This window comes from Onychostruthus taczanowskii, unplaced genomic scaffold (genome assembly GCF_017590055.1).
Source record: "Onychostruthus taczanowskii isolate IOZ18803 unplaced genomic scaffold, ASM1759005v1 scaffold71, whole genome shotgun sequence".
In the NCBI taxonomy this organism is placed as follows: Eukaryota; Metazoa; Chordata; class Aves; order Passeriformes; family Passeridae; genus Onychostruthus; species Onychostruthus taczanowskii.
The window spans coordinates 2,973,352-2,997,362 of NW_024504898.1; the positions used below are offsets into that span (position 1 = coordinate 2,973,352).

A 24,011-nucleotide genomic window follows, 5' to 3' on the forward strand; every position below is an offset into this window, starting at 1 on the left:
AGCAGGGAGGAATCCATGGTGGGGTGCCTTCACAGAGAGCATCAGATAAAGTCTTCTGCCAGTACAAGTTCACTGTGGGAGAGAAGAGCACAGAAGAGGTGGCTGCCAAAGATTGTACTGCCTTGTGCCTTCCCACTGGGAACTTCCCTCTATTGCACTGCAGCCAGAGAGTCTACTGTGTGGCCAAATCTGACTGATAGGGAGCTGACACAGCACCTCTGTGGCTTCCACAGGACACACTGGTAGCTTAGCATTTGTTCCACATGGTGGGAGGGAGCAGGGAAGTGGAATTCTTACTTATCTACAACTACGAAGAACACAAAGCGGAGATCTGTGATGTGGGAGGCCTTGTAGGGTGAAGTCACAGCTCTCTCCCAGCCTGCAGATTCCCTCAGCCTGCCAGAAGCCATCACATTTCTTGCCAGTCAGGAACGCTCAGCAGGTCTGGAGAACAGCCCAGAGCACCACAGCAATGGAAAAATCCCCCCACCCTTAACAACTGTAGGCAAGAAGAGGTGCTGGACTCTTTCAGGCACTATAGAGACTTGGTTTTACTTCTGCTCATTCCTGCAGTTGTTCTCGTCTTCTTTTATGAACCTGGTCCTGCTATTTCTTCATCTTTAGAGCAATCCTTGTCTTTTTTCCTTCCTTACTACTGTGAGGTCTCCTTCCTTATCCATGGCTGATATGAAGTGCAAATGCTGTGTATCAGCTGTCTGTACCCCAAGAGCTGCCTCTGAGTCTGTCAGGCCATCTTGGCAGAGGGGCAAGGTACAGCTGAGAGCGGGGACTGTGCCAAGGGCCGTGGAGCCCAAGGAGCCACCACCTCAGTGCAAGCCTGTTAAATCCATTAGGGCAGCCGGAGTGGGCATGTGGGAATTCTCCCCTAGCAGGTAATACTGCATTTGGGGGTGCACAGATGGAGGGACAAGGAAAAAGCACTGAACAAGAGCAAAGGTAGAAACATGAAATCACTCACTGCCATCAGTTCACTGGAAAGGAAGAGTTGGCACTGCCATGCACTTGTTTGCAGCCAAGTATAATTCTTGGAACTGGCTTGTGTATCCAGATCAAGTTTTATTTGTTAGCAAGCAACAAGTAACTCCAGGAGAGATCAAACTGCTGAGAAGTTTCAATTGTTTACTTGTCTGGATGATCACAGCTGCGTATTTAAACACATTAAAACGTTTGCCAAAGTACTCCATTTTCCTGTTTGCAGATGTCTGCCTGGGAGAAGGTGGCACCAGCAGATTTGTGCCCATTGACTAATTTATGTGTCTAACACCACTGTCACACAAGTTAATGCAGAATGGATTAAGAATCTCAGGGAATCTTTTCTACAAAGGATTGCACCAAATCACCAGGAAGTCATATTGAAGTATTTAGCCTTTAAAAACAGTTTTCACAAAAATGACAAGCATACCCGTTACTTATTACAGTTTATTACACAGACTTCTTTCAGCACAATTCCTTCTGTACAGGCCACAGGCCCATGAAAAAGCATCTCACTTAAGAATACAATGCTTAAGCAAATGTGTGACCCTTCCCACTGCAGCTAGTCTCCCCAGTGCTTCATGAACATCCTCACACTCTCACACCTCCAACTTCTTTGTCATGGGAGCACCAAGAACTGCAGGTTTCTGCTGCCTGGAGCTGCCTCACAAATCTGGAGTTCCCAGCCTGAGCCTCTCCACTTTGTACTGGGAGCAGTTGGGCAACAGGGTGCTTCAGAAAGCATTCTCCAGTGGAGCACAGCCAAGACACTTTTCATTAATGCCTTACTTTTCTGGTCTTTGCACCCCATGTGACCTGGATTTGCATTTTGATTGCCTCAGGATATTAAAAAAAGAGCATTGATATGTGCTACAGCAGCTGCAAAATTATAGTCACAACAGAGGTCATGCAACAGAGCCAGGACTTGAGGGAAAGGCAGCATCTTTCATTCAAATAACTGATCTAGCAACAGTGCTTCCAGTGTTTGCAGCTTACAGGCATGCAAATCCTTCTTCTGGCCAAATCAAAATTAAATTTCAAATTAACTGCAGATTTAGGGTGACTTCACAGAGCTTTAATTTAAGATGTTCAACCAGACAATTTGAGGAGTCTGGTTTATGTACCAGCTATTTGTAACGAGTGTAAATTACAACTTGCTTATTAGTATCTCCATCACCTGGCTCATCCAGCTTTTCAGCCTCTGTGCTTCCTTTAGCAAGGAGAGATGTCTGGTTTGTTGGATAATGATTAAATCAGGAAAAGGATGAAACAATGCCCTATCTTCATTTTAGAGGGGACAACAGAACAATAGCTGAGCCAGTTTTAAGGAGGGAAAGGGCTTTAATCAGCTTCCATTCAACCAGATGCAAATGGAGCCTAAAATGCCAGTGACAGGGGTTCCCAAACAACTCAGCACCACCCTTCTGAGATAAGGAACTACAAAGGAATGCAACCAGACACCACAGTTTCAGGTGAAGTGGGTGGGCTAGCTCAGAGGTGTTTTTCCCTCTCAGATGACCCATTCCCTCACCAGGGCCTGCATTTCCCAAGGTATAACCAGAGCCATTTTCCCAAGCGGCATGTAACACTTTTTACAGGTACTACTCTTGAAGTCTGTCATAAGCTCAAGAGCTCTCAGATGATCAGATTTCTTGACAGCACCTTCCTTTTATGTTGCTGTTGAGCTAAGTTCTAAATCCTTCTCAGAACACTGGCCCACCAGTTTCATGAGCAGAACACTGGAACTATCAAAATACAACTCGTGTCCTGCTCCCCAGTGCTTCTTCCTCAGGATGGGGTGGGTGGGGCAGCATCTGAGGAAAAATAACTGAAACTGGAAAAAAATGTCTTCAGGATGTTTAAGCCAAAAGAAACCATGAAGGTGCCATCACGGAACCTACCCAGAGATTTAAAACAATGTATATCAGATAAAGCAGCCAAGGTGAGGCAGATACCCAACTCCAAGTCTGCTGAGAAAGCAGTGGAAGGCAGGGAAGGTCTGCCCAACCTGAAACAAAAGAATCCCAGAGAAAGGGCAGGGCAAGGTGGATCCAGGAGGTTGTCCCAGACAAAAGAAGCCTACTGGAAAAAGAAAGATTATCTGGAAGTTGCATACACAGAGGCAGGGAAATTAATGCACAAATATGCGAGGCTGCTTCTCCTACAACCACATGGTCCCACAAATTTATCCAGGCTCTGCAGAGGGGTGAACTTGAGGAACAGAAATAGTCATGCACATCCGCTATTTTCAAACAACTTACCCAGCTGCCATGTAACCTTTTATTTCGGAAGTCTGTGCTTGCAGTCACTTTAATCCACCTGTCACATCCCACTAGATGCACTCACTTGGTTAGGAGCAGAGCCTGACAGCAGTTATCCCAGAATCATCTCTACAAGAGGTAAATACCACAGAGTTTCACCTCAGGAGTGGCAAAAGTGTTCAGCCATGAAGCTGGTGTAAAAGGAAGTTCAGAAGCAGCAGTAGCAAGGAATCTCATTAAACCAGAGCTCAGAAGTCTGTGTGTCTTCACTTCTTCCTAAGGAAGCTGCATTGAGGCACTCCATTGTTTTCCATCTCTGCCCTTCCCTGCATGCCAAGCTCCCCGGTTGTGCAAGCAGCTTTTGTTCCTTAATTCGCATGAAAAGCATATTTTCTTAATAGATGTGTCAATTCCCTGCAGTGCTAAACCTTTACAAGTTCTGGGATCATCCAAATTCCCAAGATCAGAATGAGTGGTTTCGCTGGATTATCTTCACAGCTCACAGAGGCAGGCTTTGGTTCCCTCCCAGGTCTCAGATCCACACCATGCAGTACAGCCTGTACATCCAGGCCAGGTCATCAGAGCGACCACATCCAATCAAGGGAATGCTTCAGGCTTACATTTAATAGCCAAACATTTGTAACTTCTTCAATCGTTTGGTTTTTCATGGTGCAAAGAAAACATTCCACAAGTGACAGACACAAGTTATAATTGAGAAACATTTCTTTTAGGGCAGAAACATAAATGCAGAGATGATGGTGCTCAGAACCACTGTGCAGCCCCTTTAGTCCTTGGCCCATGTTACCATCAACAAGTAAGCACACTTAGTTATTTGAAAAGACCCTACAAATAAATAGTAGCTGTTTCCAAATTAATGGGGACACCAATCTCCTTCCTTGGCCCTGTCTTTCCCACTTCTCAGCCACAAGCAGACTGGATGCGGAGAGGGAATTAGAAGCCACCAGTCAGAAAGTCACAACAAGGAAGTCTGTTACTGGTATCTGTTGCAAGATGCCTTTAGGGAAGAAAAAAATCCTGGTCCTGAATAACAACAAACAGTCCAACACTTACTGCTTCTTCCTAGTGCTGGCTTTTCTTCCCTTTGTCTGCACCTTTACTACCTTTTCCCCTTTTTTTTTTTTACCTCCTGTTTGCTTTTCAGCTGAGGATTTGGGCTCCATTTCACCCAAGCCTTCTCTAGCTGCAGTTCCAGCCTGCTTGGGGCCACCAGCTCAGTCACTCCAGTCCTTAAGCCAGTCCACAAGGGTGATGTTGGCTGCTCAGCTTTGACTCACTCTGCTGCTGCCAGAGCCATCTCAGGCAGGAGGGTCACTACACTCACATTGCAAACCCCATCCTTCTTGAAGGCTGCCAGCTGCAGAGCCAGTCAGAGCAGGAGGGATGCTGCGCCATCAGCCAGCCCAGCACCTGCCCCTCCACTGCCTCATTTCTCCTTCTTCGCTGCTCTAGGCCAGGCAGCAGCTCCTCTGTGCCAGCAAGAGGGCACAAGAACAGGATCAGACAGAAGGCCTGGCTACGGCTCTTCCTCTGCAACTCACTTTGTCCGAGCAGGGAAAAGCAGCCATACCACAGCATAAGCAAATACATTGAAAAGGGAGGCCATGGCAGCAAATGGTCTGTTACATTTGCTCAGCTAGGCAGAAACAAAAGCCAGGCTTGCACTATTTGCTATGCACAGCAAATGAGTGCTCAGCGGCTCTTTTTTGGGAGGCTGAAGGGGAAGGGTTTTCCCTGGATACTTAACTTGTTAAAGTATTGCCAAATCGGCAGAAATAATTTACTCCCGATGGACGCAGTACTGATGAGTTTTACAACCTGCCAGACACAGAGGGTAAAGCCCTGAATAAATCACAACAAATGAAAATATTGTTAGCAGTTTCATAATTTAATGAAAAAGTACTTGTAAAAAGGGGACATCTGAAAAAGACCGAGTCCATCTTGGAAAATTGAATATATATATATATTTATATATATAAAACAAAATGCAAAAACACAACAAAAAATTGACAAATAAGGTTAAGAGGTAATACTTCAAACAGTTAGCCACCGAACGCACAATAAAAACTAGCAAATGCACTTTGGGGACAATACTTGAGAACTACATAACCAAGGGCTCCTTCATATGTCTATTAAAATCATGTAAAAATTAGCAAAACCATTGCCCAGACTGGAAACAACTGAATTGATAACCCCAGAAGAGCAGAAATGCTGAGTTTTGCTGAAGCACCATTTTCCCTCTCTTCTGTCATATGCTTACAAAATAACATGAACACTTTGCTGACCGCCCAGATAAGTGTTCCCAATAAAAGCTTCATAAAATTTCATGGCCAGTGAGAGAGGATTACTAATAAATATTGAAGGAGAACTAAGAGAACCAGAACCAGAATACAAATGAACAGACATTTGTTTACTTATTCTGAATGACCCATGGCTTAGAACACAAAGCATTTCCCATAAAAATAAAATATGTGGAAACCTAAATTGCTACTGCATATTTACACCAAAAGAAATAATTTTGAAGATACAGCTTTAGAAAGATCAATTACACAAATATACATAAAATCAAGAAGTAAAAAAAAAAAAAAATTAAAAAAAAAATTAAGATGCATGAAGCAAACAGAGATTGGCCAAGTATACTTTTTTAAAAATTATTTCACTACTGAAGAGTCCTCCAGCCCCTGACCTGCTAGTCCTATTGCAACTAGGGAGATTTCAAAGTTTAAAACTAATCTGAAAATGTCGTTGCCATTTCCCAACCTAAAAGCAATAAATTAAAACTGGGAAGCGAAACCAAGCTGCTGTTCAGATCCTGCATAGCCATCTTCACGCTGTGGGGGGAACACTTTTTTGTTTGTAGACAAAATTGAACCCTCAACAGAGCTGTAGAACGTGCCCTACACAACCTGTGGGTCGTTTCAGCCAGTGATGTGGGGACAGAGGATGTTGTGTGTTAATGAAATGTACAGCATTTCAGACAAAAATAGTGCAGTAGCTTTGTTGATCAACACAACACCATCTGTAAAACAAGAAGTTAGTTTGCATTCCAACAAAAGTCCCCTGTTTGAAACAAACAGAAGGGGATTCATTCCCTTCCCTTCTCAACTCCTCAGCTGGTACTGGCTGAAATTTAATTGCTATTTAACAACTGCTGATTTTAAAGGACATACAAAAAATGTGTTAGACTGGGAAACAGCAACTGATCCAGAGGTTGAAAAGCAGTGTAATAAAATAGCAGATTTTCAGGAATTAAGAAAAAAAACAATCTTTAATTAAACCATCATACTCTAAATGATGACTGGCTAAAATTTTAGAATAGTAGATTTTCAGGAATTAAAAAAAAAACCCCATCTTTAATTAAACCATCATACTCTAAATGATGACTGGCTAAAATTTTACAGACCTAGATGCCAGAAGACTCCTATGCTTGTGTTCAGGCAACTAGGGTTGAAAATTTGCACCTGAAAAAAAAAATTCAGCTAAAATTATTTCTAATTCAGCAGACTTTAAAAATACCAGGTAAAAACACCTCTGGATATGAAATCTCAGTTTCAAGAGGAACCTGGCATCACCGGTGATTGCCTAAATGTAAGTGTCAAATAGCCTTTTTCTTTGAAGTAGTACATCTACTTTTGTAAACACTATCCACAAAATTAGCCATCTGTACTTGTTAGCTGGGTAAAATATTTACAAGTGCATCCCACAACAAGCATCTATGTACAGAGATTAAAAAACTGAAGTACTAGAAGTTGTATATTTACAAAATAAGCGAATTATTGTGAAGAGAAACACAACCTTCAGCAAAAGCAGGGAAGGGGGGGCACGTCTAGAGGTCAGCGAGTTTGGCAGCGCCAGCGACGCCTGCTTCCGCCCTCTGCAGGGAGCCTGCAAACGCCACTGCAGTTCAAAGCCTCCTGCAGAAGGGGATCATCACTTAGTAGTCACTTTGGGCCTGATCCAGCAGAGCACACCGGCATGTGCTCGGATAGCTGAGCACAAACGTTCCCGGGGGAAACCAGCAGGACTTTTCACGTGCTTAACTTCCTAACACATCCGTAAGTGCATTGCTGGATCAAAGCCATACTGCAGGTGCCATAACAACGCAGTTTCAGTGTCTCCGTTTGCAGTCTCTTGCAACACATTAGGGCAATGCAAGGACTTCTTCAAAACCTGCCCACCACCACAAGACTACCCCCACATGAACACGGTGCCTTGCCCTTCAGCTGGCAAGGGGGAAGCGGCTTCCTGAATTTTTGCACGATTAACCGCTTTGTGCTCTCCCAGATGTTACCCTCTGATAAAAGACACAATTTTCACATGACTTGGTGGATAACTGAGCTCACCTTGCAAAGACTGCAAACCAATTCACAGTTGAACAAAACTACTCTGATTTCTCTCCCCTCCCCCATCCCCTACTGCAGCTCTTTCTAAATAGGTCCTAGACTATTTTCTGGAACCTTTTGATGCTGAGCTTTGCACTGGTACACTGGAATACATAAAGGCTGAATTACCCCGTGGGGGCTTCTAATCACCTTTGTACCGAACTGTGAGATATCATATTCTTTTTGTTTCTATTGTGACAGTCTCTTCCAAAGTCCTTACTTGGGCTTTCTCTCTCTGAGCTACTTCGTCTTAACCTCACTTGTTCTTTGTTTTCATCACTTTCTGCTTCAGAGTCACTCAGCTCTAAGTCAGGACAGTACCCATCATTGTCCTGGTATGGAGCACCTTCAAGTGTCTGCTTGCTCCACAAGCGATCTTTTGTTGCGAGTCTTCTCGTTGGCTTTTCACAGCACCGGAGATCTTCCGTGGTCCTCACCAGACTGTTGGTAGCCTCTTTAAAGGACCGGCTGAAATGTTCTATGGTGGATTTTCGGAATCCACTCTGGCTGGCCAAGTGAGCTGTGAGCACGGACTCTTGTTCGTAGGACGTCTGGCTGGAGCTGTCTCTCTGGCTCACATCTCCCGCCCTGCTCATCAGACCATTGGATTTGGACACCAGCCTTGAGTTCTCCTGCTGCACCCGCCCATTCCCGATGGAAGACTGTCCATGCAAAGCAGCCTGGAGTGCTAAAGGCTTCCCGGAAGGCTGGCCCCGGTGAAACTCCATCAGCTGCGTGGGGCCAGAGTCCTTTGCCTCGCTCCGAGGCTTGCCGATCCCTGCCAGCAGCCCATTACTTCTGCTGTCGTGCTGATACCTGGCATAAGATTTTGCTTTAATTTCAAATGATTCCTTTGACACACTCCGTTTGCTGTAAACAGTGCTGCTGTTGTCAGGAGAAAGCGGTCTGTTGCCAGGCTTCAGCGAGTTATTTTTGCAGTCTCCCAGTGCTGATTTGGGCATTTTTAACTTCAGGGTGATCCTGGGAGGTGGGTAGAACAGTGTGTTCTCTAGTGCACTTGTCAGGGTATGGCCTACAGGAGAAAGAGGTGAGGAAGCAGAAGAAAAAGAAAAAAGGCTTTTTTAAAAAGCATAATTTCTTTTGCTATCCGTAACAACTTTTATAGACCATTATATGGTCATGCAACAGTAAGAAGCATTTGCAAATAATTAGCGTGAAATTATTTTAGGACACTAAGGAGAAGTTGGGATAACCAAACTGTTCCAAATTATCCACTGCTTTGGAATTTAGGTAAGCATTTAAATATTTCCATTAAAAACAACAATGTGCCCTTTTTACGAGGCTTTAAGCCAGTGAATTGAACCAGTTTTGAGATATGACTGAAGTTGTTCCAACAAAGCTGTAAAAAAGGTTCATATTCAGTTTTGGATGAAGAAAAAACAATGCTTCAAACTGAGTTTCAATTTGGATTTAGTTCAACTCTCTGCTTTGTATTATAACATTCTCTAAGCTTTAGAAGACTTTCTACCTCAACATAGGAGTTGTTTGTGGTAATACATGCATACAGCGCCCACTGCAAGTATCAAGCCATTATAATAAGTATTAAAAAATACACTTGTATTTGTAAAGATATTAAATAAACTTAGTAGACATTTCTAATAAAATGCATTTACAGAAAAGCAAGGAGCTTTAGAGTGCCACTGCTTCCATGAAGTACTAGTCTGATCTAAAACAGTAAAAAAAAGAAAACCTTATCAGTACTAACGAAACCTATCCATCAGGGCAGAGAAAAAAGCCACAAAGATTTCACCCTAAGCTGGTAAAGTATGTATTTAGAAAGACCAGCGAGATCTTAATTTCACACAAAAAATAGCTGCCTTTCCTATTAAAAAAAAATCCCAGTAACTACACTGGTACCATACACTCTTCCTCTTTCCAAATGCTGTGTTCCTTATTTTAAAAAGTTGCTGTAAATGCAAAGGGCAGAGTGGGGTTTGGCACCTCAGCATTCCCAACAGTTACTAGTCCCTATTAATACCCAGTGTACTTAAACTCTTTTGGAAGGAAGGAGAGCAAATGCAGATGTCAAACTAAGAAATCTGCGGTGCCCATGACGTGCACAAGGCACATGAGAACAGCAGCAATTCCCATCAGTCACTCTTTCCCTTGCCTGAAGGAACCAGCTGGTGACAGCAAGCAAAAAAGCCTTCTCAGCTGGAGAACCACCAGCGGGGTAGAGCTTGCTGTGGGGAACCAGTGCCACACCCCAGCAGCACAACGGTGCAAAACCTGGAGATCACCACCGGCTCACTTCTGCTATCTGGACGCCACAGTGGTAAGCAATAGGCATATACCAGAAACAGCCATAAAGTAAAGAAATATTCAACTAAATATTTTAAACGATTACAGAGTTCTTTCTGTGTTGCTACTTTGATTCTTAAAGGCATTTTTACATGTTAAAAGCACTAACCAGGAAGATAAAGAGAATACACTGCTTTAGTTTAAATACAGACAGGTTTTATAAATATTTTACATTTATGTGATTACCTGCAGCAATTTCCTGGTTAATGAGTTGGACTTGCAAGTTGAAGACCTGTTCATGTACTTTACTGTGGGACAACTTCAGTTTCTCCCTCCTGCTTACCATGTAGCAGAGATTTCTTACCTATGGAAGAGTAACAGAAGACTTAAAAGGCAATAAGAAAATAAACCCAGACATAGTTTTAAAAGACTATCCAACATTACATGCAAAATCCCTTGGTGAAGTTCTTGTGAATATTACTGAACGTACCTAACTATTAAAAAAAATAAAAGTTCAGCCTGGAAAAAAGAAGGCTCTGGAGAGATCTCACTGCAGTTTTTCCTTATATTAAAAAGGATTCTAAGAAAGACAGAGACCAGAGCCTGTAGTGATAGAAAAAGATGTAATGTTTTTGAACTGAAGGAGGGTAAGTTTACACTGGGCATCAGGAAGACATTGTTAACAGTGAGACACTGCAACAGGTTGCCCAGAGAAGTTGTGGAGGCCCCATCTCTGAAGTGTGGATGTGCCTTTGAGCAACCTGGTCTCGTGGAAGGTGTCCCTGTCCATGTCAGGAGTGCAGGAACTAGAGGGTCTTTAAAGTCCTTTCCAGCCCAAACCATTCTGATTCAGTTCCACATAATTCTACTTGTTTGAGTTAATAGCAAAATTTCCACCTAAGGCAATAGAGTAAAAAGAGACACTGGAAGTTCTTGATAAACACCTAAAAGTGCTTTTGAAACACAGAAACAACGTAGGGGCTGCTTGAAAGGTATCTGACAAACATACTTTCCCCAGCACTTAGTTCCATCGGTTCAGAACTGGAATCTCTTTACCTAGAAACAAAATTCCAAGATTCCCAAACTTCTATTTATCCCAAGATATAACAGAATAGAAAATCTTGTGGAAAATCTTTCTGAAGAAGTTCAGAAACTTGAAAACAGGCATTTCAAACTATGAATCACCTCTACTCAGAATAAATATATAAATTTCAACACTTTTTGGTGCAAACCAAACATTTATCAAACAAAAAGCTTACATGGTCTTTTGAAAAATCCCCACCCCCAAATACCGACCCACCATCTGAGGCATATTATGGGTTCTATATTTTTTCTCAAAGTCAGCTTCCATATTTAAAGCAGTCCTGGAAAGTATCTGGGATTGATTATGATAGATTAAAGACAACAGTTACACTGATAAGTGCAAATTTTGGCTCCAACAATCTTCCTGTATCTTCACGTTGTTCTCTTCCCAATATTGCTTCCCTATTACCTCTCTTCTGCTTTTACTTCTCTCCTCATCACATCTATTTTATTATATTACCTTTTATACATTCACTACCTACCTCTAAGCATTTGAAAATTGCAGGTGACTCCTACCCAACAGGCCAACCTAACGGGCAGTGGTAACAAGCCTTACTCTTATTTTTTGTTTAATAAAAGTAACATTTTTTCTCATTTAATTTGCACCACTAACTACTACTACAGCGGGTCAAATAAGTTTCTTCATTTTTTTAAACACTTACTCAACTGAAACTGAAGTCATAGAGTCAATTACCAAATATGTCCATTGTGCATAGAAATATGCATCTTTAAATACATAAAGGAATAACCTTTAAGCAAGTCAGGAAGCACTGCTTTCATCTTGGATTTTCCACTGGACTGAGAGAGGCAGCTCCCTAAAGTCTCTGCATCAGACAGTGCAGCATATCAAAAGACTGGTGCTGAAGGCCTTAGTTTTTATTTTTTTTCATTATTATTTTTCAAATCATCTCACTTTGCTTTCCTCATTCTCACTTTCATCCACAAAGAAAGACCTTGCTCACCTGCAAATAGTTTTTCAAAACTTTACAAGTTAATTCTTACCCTCTCTAGGTCCTGCCTTAAATGCATGAACATCCTCATGCGAGTATGTATGCTATCTTCTTTTGGCTGCACCAAGCCATTTTCTTCATCCTCCTTGGGAGGAAACAATGGTTTGTTAAAGTTACTTTTTCTCTTTAATTTCCAGTAATTGTAGATAAAGTCTACAGCAAGTTTAGGAAGGCCCAGCTCTGCTGCAACATCCTCCACTTTCACTAGTGAGTAAAACTCTTCTTCCAGCTCTCGGAGTTTTTGGGCTCGGAGGCTCGTTTTCTCACTCTCTGTTTGCTTCTGCTCTGGCACACTCTTGGGATGCTCCTCAACTTCAGGCAGCGAATTCTGTTTGTTCTTGCTGTGCTTTAGACAGTACGACTTGAACTTGACCTCATCCCCATCATCCAGGATAGTCTTCATCTCTAAACTATGCTCAAAGGCACAGGTGACATGAAAGGCAGTGATGCAGCTTTTCACAGAGCACTGCAGACAAAATAAAACAAAAAGCCTCATTTACTAACAGTAACAGCAAACTAGAAAAATAAGGACATAACTACCTCAACTACATGAAAACCCATCCCCACCAAAACCAATTTCCTACACATTCTTAAAAATACTGACCCCTCTGAAGTTGGTATTACCCAATATAGGATTTTCTTGTTTGCAGAGAGTTCAGTGAAAGTTTTCTGTTCACCTTTGATACAGACAGTAGTGGCTCTTAAACACCGCAGCCTTACTCAAAAGATGGCAACACAGACTAATTCTTCTGTCTAGTCAACTAATTTGATAGCAAATGGCTATGAAGCAGACATCTGTCCAACAGACAACTCCATTGTAAAGCATCTCTGAACACAGGAAGAACAAATACAAAACCAAAATTGCCCTTCTGACAGATTCACCCCTGCAGAGTCACTATGGGACAAGTACGTACCTGAATGCAAGCACCAGTTTTCAGTTTGCATAAACTACACACTAGAGCCCATCGACTTGGTGGAATGTGAGACACCTTTGTGATTGGCTCCATCCTTTCTGGGCAAGCAATACTAACCTGTAAAGAAAAAACAGCAGCGCAGAAAACAGTTATCAAAGGGAAAAACAAGCCAAGCTCTCCATTTATATCAGAAGAAGAAAGCCATCCATTCGTTTCTCTTCCAGCAAGATCTCCATGTACTCATACTTCTCAGAAAGGGACCCCAAAAGATCTCACACACAGACAATAGTGTGGAATACTATCAGTTTAACCTGGTGACTCAAAGTCACAATTATTCAAAACATTTGAGCCACCTACAGCACACCCTTATTATGAACCAACGTTCTGATTGCAGCCATGACAGGGTTAATTTCTGCAGTAGCCAAGAGGGAGCATGGCTAGGACCCAGAGCTTTATACCAGCTCCCATCATTTTCTGAGAGTAGGGGAAAGAGTTCTCTTCTGGTCAGGTAACTGTGGTGTGAAGCCAGTGGTAGGGTAGCACTGGCTCTGTTACTGATATTGTAGTTCTTACAGTTCGTTTTTCTTTGTTTTTCTTATTTCACTTGCTGCTTCCAATAAATAATTCTTTTCTCGATCCATGATCCTTACCGTTTGTGCCTCCAAATCCCCTCTCCAGCCTGGTGCAAGGAAGGAGGGAGTGGTGCATGTTCTGAAGTGCTTCAGTGGGAACACTAAATTGGGGAATACCATTCCTAAACCACTACTAGTTGAGAGACTGCAGCAAGTGTTACTCTAAGTTTATTTCCATTCCCTCATGGTTTTGGTTTTTTTTCACCTCTGTGCTGCTTTCACAGGTCTAACTTAAAAAATGCCAAAATACAAGCCCCTCAGAACAAAACACTTCCCTGAAAAGTCCATTCTATAAAATCACTAGATCGGCTACAGTATCTACTTCTATCAACTAATACTTGGGACAGAACCAGATCTATCAGTCAGCAGCCAGGAAAAGCCTTGCTTCCCAGCTCTACCTCTCCACTGAGCACTCCCACCACAAGAGATAATCCTAATACTCCTTCCTAACTATGGATTGTATCAAATATAATTTGAGAAAAAAAACAACTTTTGAGAAAAAAACTCTTATTACAAAGCAGGACATATGGTCTTATGCTAGTTTTCACAGACTTAGTCTGGATGATCAATTTGTCTCTAGTAGACCAGATTATAGATATTAATAAAAGAAAGGAAAAAACCCCCTCCATATATAGACAAAATAGTTTTTCCTATTCTTTGTTCTATAAACTCCCACATATCCATTGTGATAGAAGTTTCTCAGTTGCCTGTTGTCTGTATAGGGAAATGAGGACTTTCCTCTATGATTTGGGAACCAAAACAGATATATCTATATCTGTAGGCATCCCTAAGCCACTCCTGACAGGATTTATCCAAGCACAGAAACAAAAACTTGGCCAGCTCTGAATGACTAACATGCAGAACTGGGCCAGTATGAGAATGGCACACAACAGAATATTTCAGTGGGATAACTGCCCCAAAAACACCAGTCTCCAAAAGCTTGGATTTTGACACTTCTACAACACTTCTTGAATTCAGCAGTTGTGTGCCTTGGAGGGCTACCTGGCTGAACCAAAATCACAATGCTGATACTATGGTGATACTCTATACTTCCTAAAAACAATTCATCTGAATAGAGCAGACCTGCATTTCCTGTGGTGGGAATATGGGCTTCTTCTCAAAGGGGTCAAATATAAGAACTCAGAGAAAGGAGGTTCCTAGGTCATGCTCTGCGGCACTGTGAGGCCAGAAGAAAGCCGATGGCTAAAAAAAGCAGTTAAGGGTGAGATGTGAACAACAATTATTTTGTTTTTCTAGAAAACTTTAAGAGCACTACTTTATAGTAATTTTCATAGATTAAATCGACAGTAAGAGACACCCGGGAAAATCTGGGTTGGATGAATTAGTTTAACATGTGATAATTAAATTGGCAACTTTACAAGAGCCAGTAGACAAAGCTGAATTTTTTAGCTTCTCTTTGGAGGTACATCATCAATCATGTGATGCACATATTAATTTTAAAACCTGTTTAATCCCTAAGGATGAAAAGCCTTCCTTCAGCAGACCTCCTCAGTGAGGTAGACTTATGCAAAGATAGCAGTGCTAAGCCACAGTTGCTATGCTCAGAATATTTTTGCTACTCTCTCCATCATTTAAGTAGGTGGAAAGAACAGCTTTGCAAGAGATTACTTGGTTCATCATTTCCACATTAGAAAAAAAAAGTTGACCAATAGTTCATGAATTAATGACATAAATGGACTCAAATAAGATAATGTTTGTTACAGTACTTCTTTCTCTGATCTGCCAAGTGCAAGCCTACATCTTCTGGAATATACTGAGGTCAACCAGCTGCATGGCATTTCCACAAGTCTTCATTAGGAAGACACTGAGATGCTTCAGAAGGTTCAGGTTTTAAAGAAGAGTCAGGCAATACATGATGCACTCATGAGACAGATGTGACTAATAATTCAAACCTCTTGTGGCATTCCTATAAATTTGGGAAAAGCGACAAGACTGTCCCTGGAATGCCTGAGTAGTTCAACAAAATCATGGTCAGTGCTCTTCAGTACGATCAAATGTAGCTTTTTTGCTTCCAAAAGGAAGGACACTTTCATGAACCTAACTTGACCATGCTCAGAACAGCTGGTTACAAGTTGCACAGGTATTTCTGAAACAATATTGTACAAAGATTGTTACCCCTACGCTGAGAGACAAGACTTCCCTTAGGAATTAAGGGATTGTATTAATGTGTCAGGTTGTCTATATTCCTTTCAAAAACTAACCAGAATCTACAGTGACTTTTTTCTGGAGACTGAGTAATATCAGCTTTCCACTGGGCTTCCCAGCAGAAGCTGGGAATTGACACAGACCTCTTCCCTGTCCCTTTCTGCCCCCTTAAATATTCTCCCTGCTCCTTCCCCAGAGGAGACTCATAATGTCAGGAAACATTTATATTGGAAATACTGTTCATTCAGCTTGTAATGCTGACTGTTGATATTACCCCACTTTGTAAAAGCACAAAGAGGCACTTAAAGGGTCAGGTGCAATTTATTTATACTGGCCTTGTGCCACCTGCATGTTTCTGCAGAGAGGACGCAAGGCAAAGTCTGTTTGAACTTTGCTGCTCACAAGGGATCCAGAGAGCAGAAGCCAACCTTTTTCATCCCCCAAGAACTCCCATTCCAAGGCAGAAATGATCCATCTGCCATAACATGTAGTCATTTTCTCCATTTCTTCACTTTGCATCAGGTTACATCTTGACTGCTATACTCTGAAGAAGTTCTAGCAGTGGGAGAGAGTGAAGACAATGGGTTGTTGAAGCCTATTATCTGCTATGCACACGATCAACCACGCTGCTGTCCTCTGCTTCCCTGCTAACTGTGCCACCAGCAGCTGCACCAGGACACAAGGACCTGCATCAGTGGTTGGGAAGGGCAGCCCAGTGGCTTGAGCACAGCCACTCACAACAGCAAATTCTATCTTTCCTCTACAGCCGAGGGGGGGTGTAATCACTTTCTGCTTCAGCTAATACCACACTGACTGGCAGAAGACACACCTGTACTAGGTTATCTAAGGCAGAGCAACCTTGAATTTCAAAACACTCCATACAGGTTTTCTGGTATCAGTGTTTCCTTTTTTGATCTTTTTTTTTTTTTAATTTAGAAGAACACCTTTTAAAAAAACATGAAATAGACCACATATTTACGCTAAAGCAAAGCAAAGGCAGAAGAAAAAGAGGATATAAATCTATGAGTACGCTTTGGAAAGTAAAAACCTTCAATTGTCCCAATCACTCAAGGGAGCAAAAATAAAGCCTTTAAACAGCATTAACTCCCAAGAAAGGCAGGGAAGAAGAAAGATTTTAAGACAAGTGCTGAATGAATTAATGCAGAACACCTGGCACAATTGACTGCAACAGTGCTAGACTACACTTGGTGACTCATGAAGCCTCTTTGAGCCTTTTGCCACAAGACACAGATGTTTACAGCCCCTTCCTCCCTGCTTCCTGCCTTGCTTCACTTTGTTAGGGCCACAAGAAGAAATACCAGTGACTTTATAATTAATGTTTCTTTTAGGGAGCTCCAGCATGCTAGTATCTTGGAAGAAAAAAAACAGATACACGATAATACACATTCTCCACGAAAGCATCCATCCCTGGGTTTTCAAACTCTGTCTTTCTTGCCCCCTGCAGCACAGAAGGCCACTCCAGACAAGAACTGACCTGCCATTTTAGTAGAGATTTACCAAGGGTTTTCCTGGCTTCTCTGGTAACTGAATTATTTTACAAATAGATCCAAGAGGCATTTCCCATGCCTGCAGGCATGTGCCACCTCTTCAGCATGCCTGACACATTTGGCATTGGTGTTGAGAGGAGGAGGTGTCCAAAACCTGGAATCATTGAATGGGCTGTGGAAACAACTGGATTCAAGCTTTCCCACCCTGGGTGTCCCCCAGTAACTTCTCTTCCTCAGCCAGAGGGAGATAGGCAGGCAGGAAGTCACGGTGAGCTTCCTGCCCAGCCACCACCACATTCCCAAACCTCACCGTTCCTCTTCTGCTGATGAGAACAGCAAAGCAACCACATGCAGAACAGATCTCTTAGAAAAATCAGTCAGCTCAGAGCCAGGAGAGCTTCCAGGTAAGACACTTCATAAGCACAGGAGTAAAGTGATTTTTTTAAAAAATAAATATTTTTGGGTTTTTTCCTCAACTCCTCCCTCCTTAAAGATGAAAAGAGATAACAGAAACTACAAGTAGGCCTGAAAGGAAAAGTGCAGCTGCAAAGATAATCTCCTTAAGAAGCAGATATATATATGCCTGAGACAGCTAAGAATTACACATTATATCCGGTTACTAAGTCAAATTAAACCAAACCAAAATCTTAACATCTTCCTCAAAGCTGTGCACACATCACACCTGTCTGCACTTGGGAGCAGAACACTCAGAAAACACTGTATCCTTGATTTTATGGTGCTGACAGATCTGGCTACTGTCTCACATTAAACCACCCACCATAATGGATTTGTGAATCTTACCAGAAACAAAACACAAATATCCCAAGTGCAAAATTAAACACAAACTCCATCTATACCTAACAGAACTTTCTGTTTTATAGAACTACACTGTGATGCTAAACTTTATTGAAAATGGAGGAGGAAGTGTAAAACTTCATTATGAAACTCTCCATATATGTTATGCACAGATAAATCAAAAAAGCCTTTACTTATAAAGTGTATATAACATGGAGATAAAAATCATGAGAATGCAAAAAGGCAGAGGATGGAACAAGAAGAGAAAGACAGGAGAGAAATTATGGTTTTACCTCTGGAATCCAAAGAGCACAGCTCACATGTGCCCACTTGGTCCCTGTCCTGGTAGCTTTCATGGCACCTCCTCTTTTAGGACAGAGGAGGCACTGAGGATGTATTCCCAGGACACAGGTGCGACACAGCCAGCTCCCTTCAGGTACTTTTAAGATTCCATAGCAAGCCTTGGAGAAAAAGAGGTATTGGAATAATTGTGCTGAAATTATTTCACACACAAGCATTCATAATCACACAGAGCAAAGCTTTCAAAAAGTAAAGGCACAATCTGGCTTTCACTTAATCTTTCTGTGATTTCTTTACCTTAAAATGAGTCAATTAATCCAAGGACAAACAGCCTCAAAAAGCAATAGTTTTTACACCTAGTTATAAAACATATCCACTGGGACTGCACAACAGCACTAGCGTTACAAACCTTCACCTTTGCCTTTAGTGACTTTTAAACTTCTGAAGTAAACATGTATATTCCTTTAAATTAGATTTTGTATCTAATACTTTCTAAAATCACAATTTCCTACTGCTAAAAATGTAATGCTCTAACATAATTCTATTTAGGGATAGGGATGTGAGATGTTTGACTGAAAATCATTTCCTGCAATGTTTGGGGTTACAGTTCTGTGAACTTTTCTTTAAATAGTTATATAATATTGCAACAAATTATAAGATGCTGGGGTTTACACCTATTTCCCAAGTATTGTACTTAACCACATGGAAAACAAGAGATTTCTTAAGTTTTGCTAGGTTTGAGAATTAAAATAAAAAAGTAAAATAAATAGTTTAGTTTCCAGTTCCGATTCCTTGTGGTTCTTAATGGAGCCAATGGTGGATCCTGCTGTACATACACATCCCCCCTACCTCCATGAAGATGAGCGTATCTGAAATCACTGGCTGCCACCAAGGTCTAATTTCACTCAACCACTCCAAATAAAACTTATCAACAGGGTGGATATCACAGGAAATCTCATGATTTCTAACACTATCTCTGGTAATGATAACATTAGAAGACTCAAAAGAATGGGATCAATAGTTGAAAACACTCTTTCAGATTAAATCTAGTACAAAATTCCCACACTTGCCTTCCCAGACTTCTGCTTATAAGATTTCAGTAATTAATATTAAACAATATCATAAAACACTGCACATTTATGTCAAGGTTGTAGGGAGGGGGACTTCCCTGAATTTAATGTGGCAGGACTGACTAACCTAAATGGGTTTTTTTCATATGACAACTCCTGTAAAAGCCCAACAGGGGGAGCTGCAATCCAAATTTTACAAGTGTTCTTTTCCCCCTCTGTGGTATATTCCCACCAGAATTCTTTCTGTTACTAGACCAGAAGTGGCATTACATTTAAGATCATATCTAGGGTGTTGGAAATTGACTGAAACTATTTTCTAATTTTAACTGATAAGCAAAGGATGCCTAGACTACTAAAACAGTAATTTCACAATGTGTTTGAGCCAGCAGAACAGGGTACCAACGAAGGAGGAATTTTCTCACACTCCTCCTCCCCTCCACCTCCAAACTTGCGATGACAAACAGACCTGAGACTACTTGTTGAACCAAAATGATCCAGATTAAAAATGAAACAAGTTGTTGTTATAGTTAGGATTTGCTCTAGCCCTGTTATAGATAGGATTCACTCTAGCCCAGACACTCCAGTTTGTTTCAGGCAGATCCAGCACAGGGAAGAGTGAGGGGCAAGGAGGCAGCAGACCATCAACTCAAGCTCAGCTGTCAGGAGACAACCATGAGCCTTTGACTGCAAATCCATCATTACTCCTTAACAGGGAGAAGCAAGGACTGGAGCAGGCAGCCCAGCTGCCAGCCATGTTACTGTCACTGGCCACCTTACTGCCAACTCGGGCTCACAGGCTGCTTCACACGGGGACTCAGGTCAGGAAAGCAGCCAGGCTGGAAGCCAGCCCACTGTAAGCAGGGAGGTGACAGATCTTTTTTCAGTCAGATATGTTCTCCAAATATTACTTGCAATCAGTACAAAAATGCATTTAAAGAAAAAATAACTTTCTTGGTCCCTTTTTAAATTGTAGCAAAATTCTCTTCCAGAACAGGATGCACAAAAACTACAGGATTCACATCCCTTTTCTGATTATAAGGATATCTTTACCTGACTATGCTGAGCTCAGGCAGTGTAAAGTCTTGACTGCATCTGAAACACTACAAACATGAGCACCATTCAGACTGAGACCATGGTTTTTGCAGGTGCTGATGGTTTCTGAAAAAGATCACTCTATTAAGTGCCTACATACCATTCCAGATGGCTAAATTTGGGCAGTCTACGTCTGACTAAATAAGTAGTCAGTAAAGGAAAAAAAAAAAAAGCTCTGAAACAAATGATCTTTAGATTTCTCACAAACAGGCCAGCCAGTTATTTCCTGTCCTGTTTATCTTCAAAAGCAGATTTAGTAATAGGGGGAACAATTATTTACAGTCACAGAGGAAATACTTGCATGTCCCAAAAACACACTTTGCATTCCTGCTAGACTGTAGCTGTCCACTTAGAAACTATGCTAGGCCACTTAATCTACTGCAATTGTTATAGTCCAAAAATTCACCTCAGTATCGCACCACCCTTCATATGTGTGGCTAGTAATTGTGATTCCTTGTTACAAGCAATAAACGGAGAGTTAAAGTGTTCTCTCCCATGCCCTAGTACTTTCTGATTGCCTGAAAACCGCAAAGTCCTCCACTTAGCATTTAACTTCCATTCTAATTCCACATTTGCCTGGGTAAACTTAAACCACAGGAGAGTGTCAACGTTTCCGCAGGCACTAACCTGATGGACACAAATGTTACACTTGTCACAGAACACCATGTCATTCCCATCTTCGCTGTCCGGGGACCGGCACACATCACAGATGACGTCCTCATCGTATTCGATACCCAGCCCCTCCTCGGTCTCGATGGCGTGATTCATGTTCTCATGACAGTGCCGCTCCAGCACTTCAATTGTCTTTTCCATCGTGTTTTCATCCAGGAGCCCACATCCTACAACAGAGAAAGGGAAGGGTAATTAGAGGACAGTCAGATGCTTCTGAGTCAGAGAAGCAGGAAGAGAAAAAAGACAACTTCTAGCAACTAATGCAGTAGACACAGCATCTAAAAATAAAATAAAAATAGACAAGATTTTTCACTCACAGACTAATTATAACATTGTTTTATAAATACAAGCAGAACTACTACTTGAGTAAAAATTTTACACAAACCACAAGGCTGCACCTGGAAGAAAGCACTGCAGCATAAAAAACAGCAGTTGCTGTAACTGCTGGCTGCTCTCACACAACTCTTCCTGTACCCCTGTAATTTTACTAAACACTAATGAAATCCAAAAATCACACAGTGTGTTCTTCTGTAGACTAATGCCCTAGGAAATAAAACTTATCAAGAATACTTCTTATCTTGTAATGAAAGTTGCACCACCCAGTACCTCTAAGTCCATTGTGATCAAAACATGATGATGATGAAAACTGGTTTTATTTTTCTGATTTTTTTTTTTTTAATTCAAAAATCACAGTGTTCTTCTGTAGACTAATGCCCTAGGAAATAAAACTTATCAAGAATACTTCTTATCTTGTAATGAAAGTTGCACCACCCAGTACCTCTAAGTCCATTGTGATGAGGTGATCAAAACATGATGATGATGAAAACTGGTTTTATTTTTCTGATTTTTTTTTTTTTAAATAAGACAAGAGACAAATATACTCTTGTAATCCATGCTATCTCTGTTCACGTGAACACTACACATGCTATATGTACTCACCACTAATCAAACTCAACATAAGCAGGACCACTTTAAAAGTATTTGCCAAGAGATTGGCCCTCAGCCTGCAGCTTCAGCACATGCACTGAAACTCCATGATGTTCACAGCTACAAGATATCTCCAAATTGCATCTCATCAAAATCCTTGCTCAAAAATGATCATGATGTTCACAGCTTATGATTGACTCAGGCCTTCAGATGTTGGGATATTCACATTAACATTAATTGCAGAGGCTAATATTTTAACTAAGGCTACTAATTGTGATTCCTCGTTACAAACAATAAACAGGGAGAGTTAAAGTGTTCTCTCCCATGCCCTAATATTTCTCATTGCCTGAATTAAATGAATTCCTGAATCATTCAGGTGGGAAGGGTCCTACAGAGGGCTTCAGCCTCTGCCTGGGCTCCAAGCAGAGTCAATAGGAAGTCCACAAAGGCTGCTGCTTAGCAGATACGTGGAGTCATATCTTGAAAATCTCCATGGATGGAGATCTGCCCCCTTGAAAAGCTAACAGCTTTTGCCTACAGCATGCCTGTATGCCCAGGAAGTTATTTGTCCCTGCTTCTACTTATGTGCATCCTTTTGCACTGGAGCTCAGTCATGAACTCCCTCCTTCACCAAACCAGTCTCCCAACTACTCATTTTTCAGAATGCATAATTGAACTTTCTTGTGCTTGGAGGACAGTGTTCTTGAAGCCCTGCTAGCTCTCTTCAGTAACTCCACCCTTCAGAGCTGCCTCCCAGATCCCACCCTAAGTAGAAACATGCTGTCCTGAAGTCCAGGACCAGAAAAACTACTTCCCCTCCTCACTCCTCTCTGGATCTCAGTCACCACTATTTCACTGCTGTTACAGACAATGCGGCCATCGATTATCACTTCTCTATAGGTACTTCTTATTTTATTAACAGCAAATGCAGGAGATGCCAATGTGTCCTTCCTAAAGGACCTACCATGGAAGAATAGCCCATGGAAGAATAGCCACACAGGCTATTCCACCACAATTCAGTTATTCCAGTGATAATTCCAATATTTTCCATAGCTCACTCCTGCTCATAGATCTCTATACCCACAACTTGCATGGCAAAAGAAAGTTTACTTAGCTGATTTTGAATGGGCTAACATGTGTGAAACTTAATTACTCTGTTGAGAACCCAGCATGCAAGTTCCTCAGAACTCAGAATTTGCAGATATGTTCCAAGTTCAAGAAATGGAAACATCTGCCTTCCCTACATAAAATCTTTGACTTTTGAAGTCCTGAAATTAATTCCACCTGGTGTGGGCTTTTTCTCTCCTGCCTCATTCTGCAGAAGTTGCAGATGATTTTGGATATCAAGAAATTTTTAGGCACAACAAGTAAAACATAAAACATTAACAGATCAAGAAAGTAATTACTTTTTTAGCTCCTGTTTCTCTTAGCATTACCATTCAATTCTCATTCACCAATCTTTCAGAGACCTTATACAGCAGACAACCCCAACAGCAGAAATTAAGTGCAGTTTTTAAAATGAGAACATGTTGTGGAATTACCCATTTCTGTAAGCTCTTCATTTAGCTCCTGGAGCCAAAAGATGTCCATGTCATCCAAGTCATAGCGACACACAGACTCTGCTAGTTCCAAAATGTTGATGTAACCTGGTTCTGTGGGTTCTTGGCTGGAACAGTGGATGTATTTTCTGGGTCGTGTATACAGTACTTCTTTTACCTTTTCTGCTACAACCCTGTGAGTGAAAAGAAAAAAATAAATACTTACAGCTTTTTAAGACCCATCCTTGAAAGACATAAAATATTTGCTGTAAGTGCAAAGAAAGCTGGGGTTTCACAGATTTTAAACTAGCCAGCAAGTATAGTCAGCCTAGGGAGACAGGATTCTGTAAATGTCATTTTTTCACCCAAAATGTTCTAAGGTTTACTA

At 41.4% G+C, this 24,011-nt stretch overlaps 1 protein-coding gene across 3 annotated transcripts in view; it reads right to left on the reverse strand.

Annotated features, from left to right (window-relative positions):
• Nucleotides 1–6,593: 6,593 nt before the first annotated feature.
• Nucleotides 6,594–24,011, reverse strand: part of JADE3 (jade family PHD finger 3) — a 62,556-nt gene continuing 45,138 nt past the window's right edge. For all 3 annotated transcript variants that reach the window (XM_041422144.1, XM_041422145.1, XM_041422146.1), the window contains 7 exons: nt 23,627–23,817; nt 21,114–21,325; nt 18,318–18,485; nt 12,924–13,040; nt 12,002–12,475; nt 10,163–10,280; nt 6,594–8,687 (listed from right to left, as the gene is read on the reverse strand). In XM_041422144.1, coding sequence (XP_041278078.1) covers nt 7,801–8,687; nt 10,163–10,280; nt 12,002–12,475; nt 12,924–13,040; nt 18,318–18,485; nt 21,114–21,325; nt 23,627–23,817 — 2,167 coding nt within the window. In that variant the 3' untranslated portion in view covers nt 6,594–7,800. The remainder of the gene's footprint in view (nt 8,688–10,162; nt 10,281–12,001; nt 12,476–12,923; nt 13,041–18,317; nt 18,486–21,113; nt 21,326–23,626; nt 23,818–24,011) is intronic.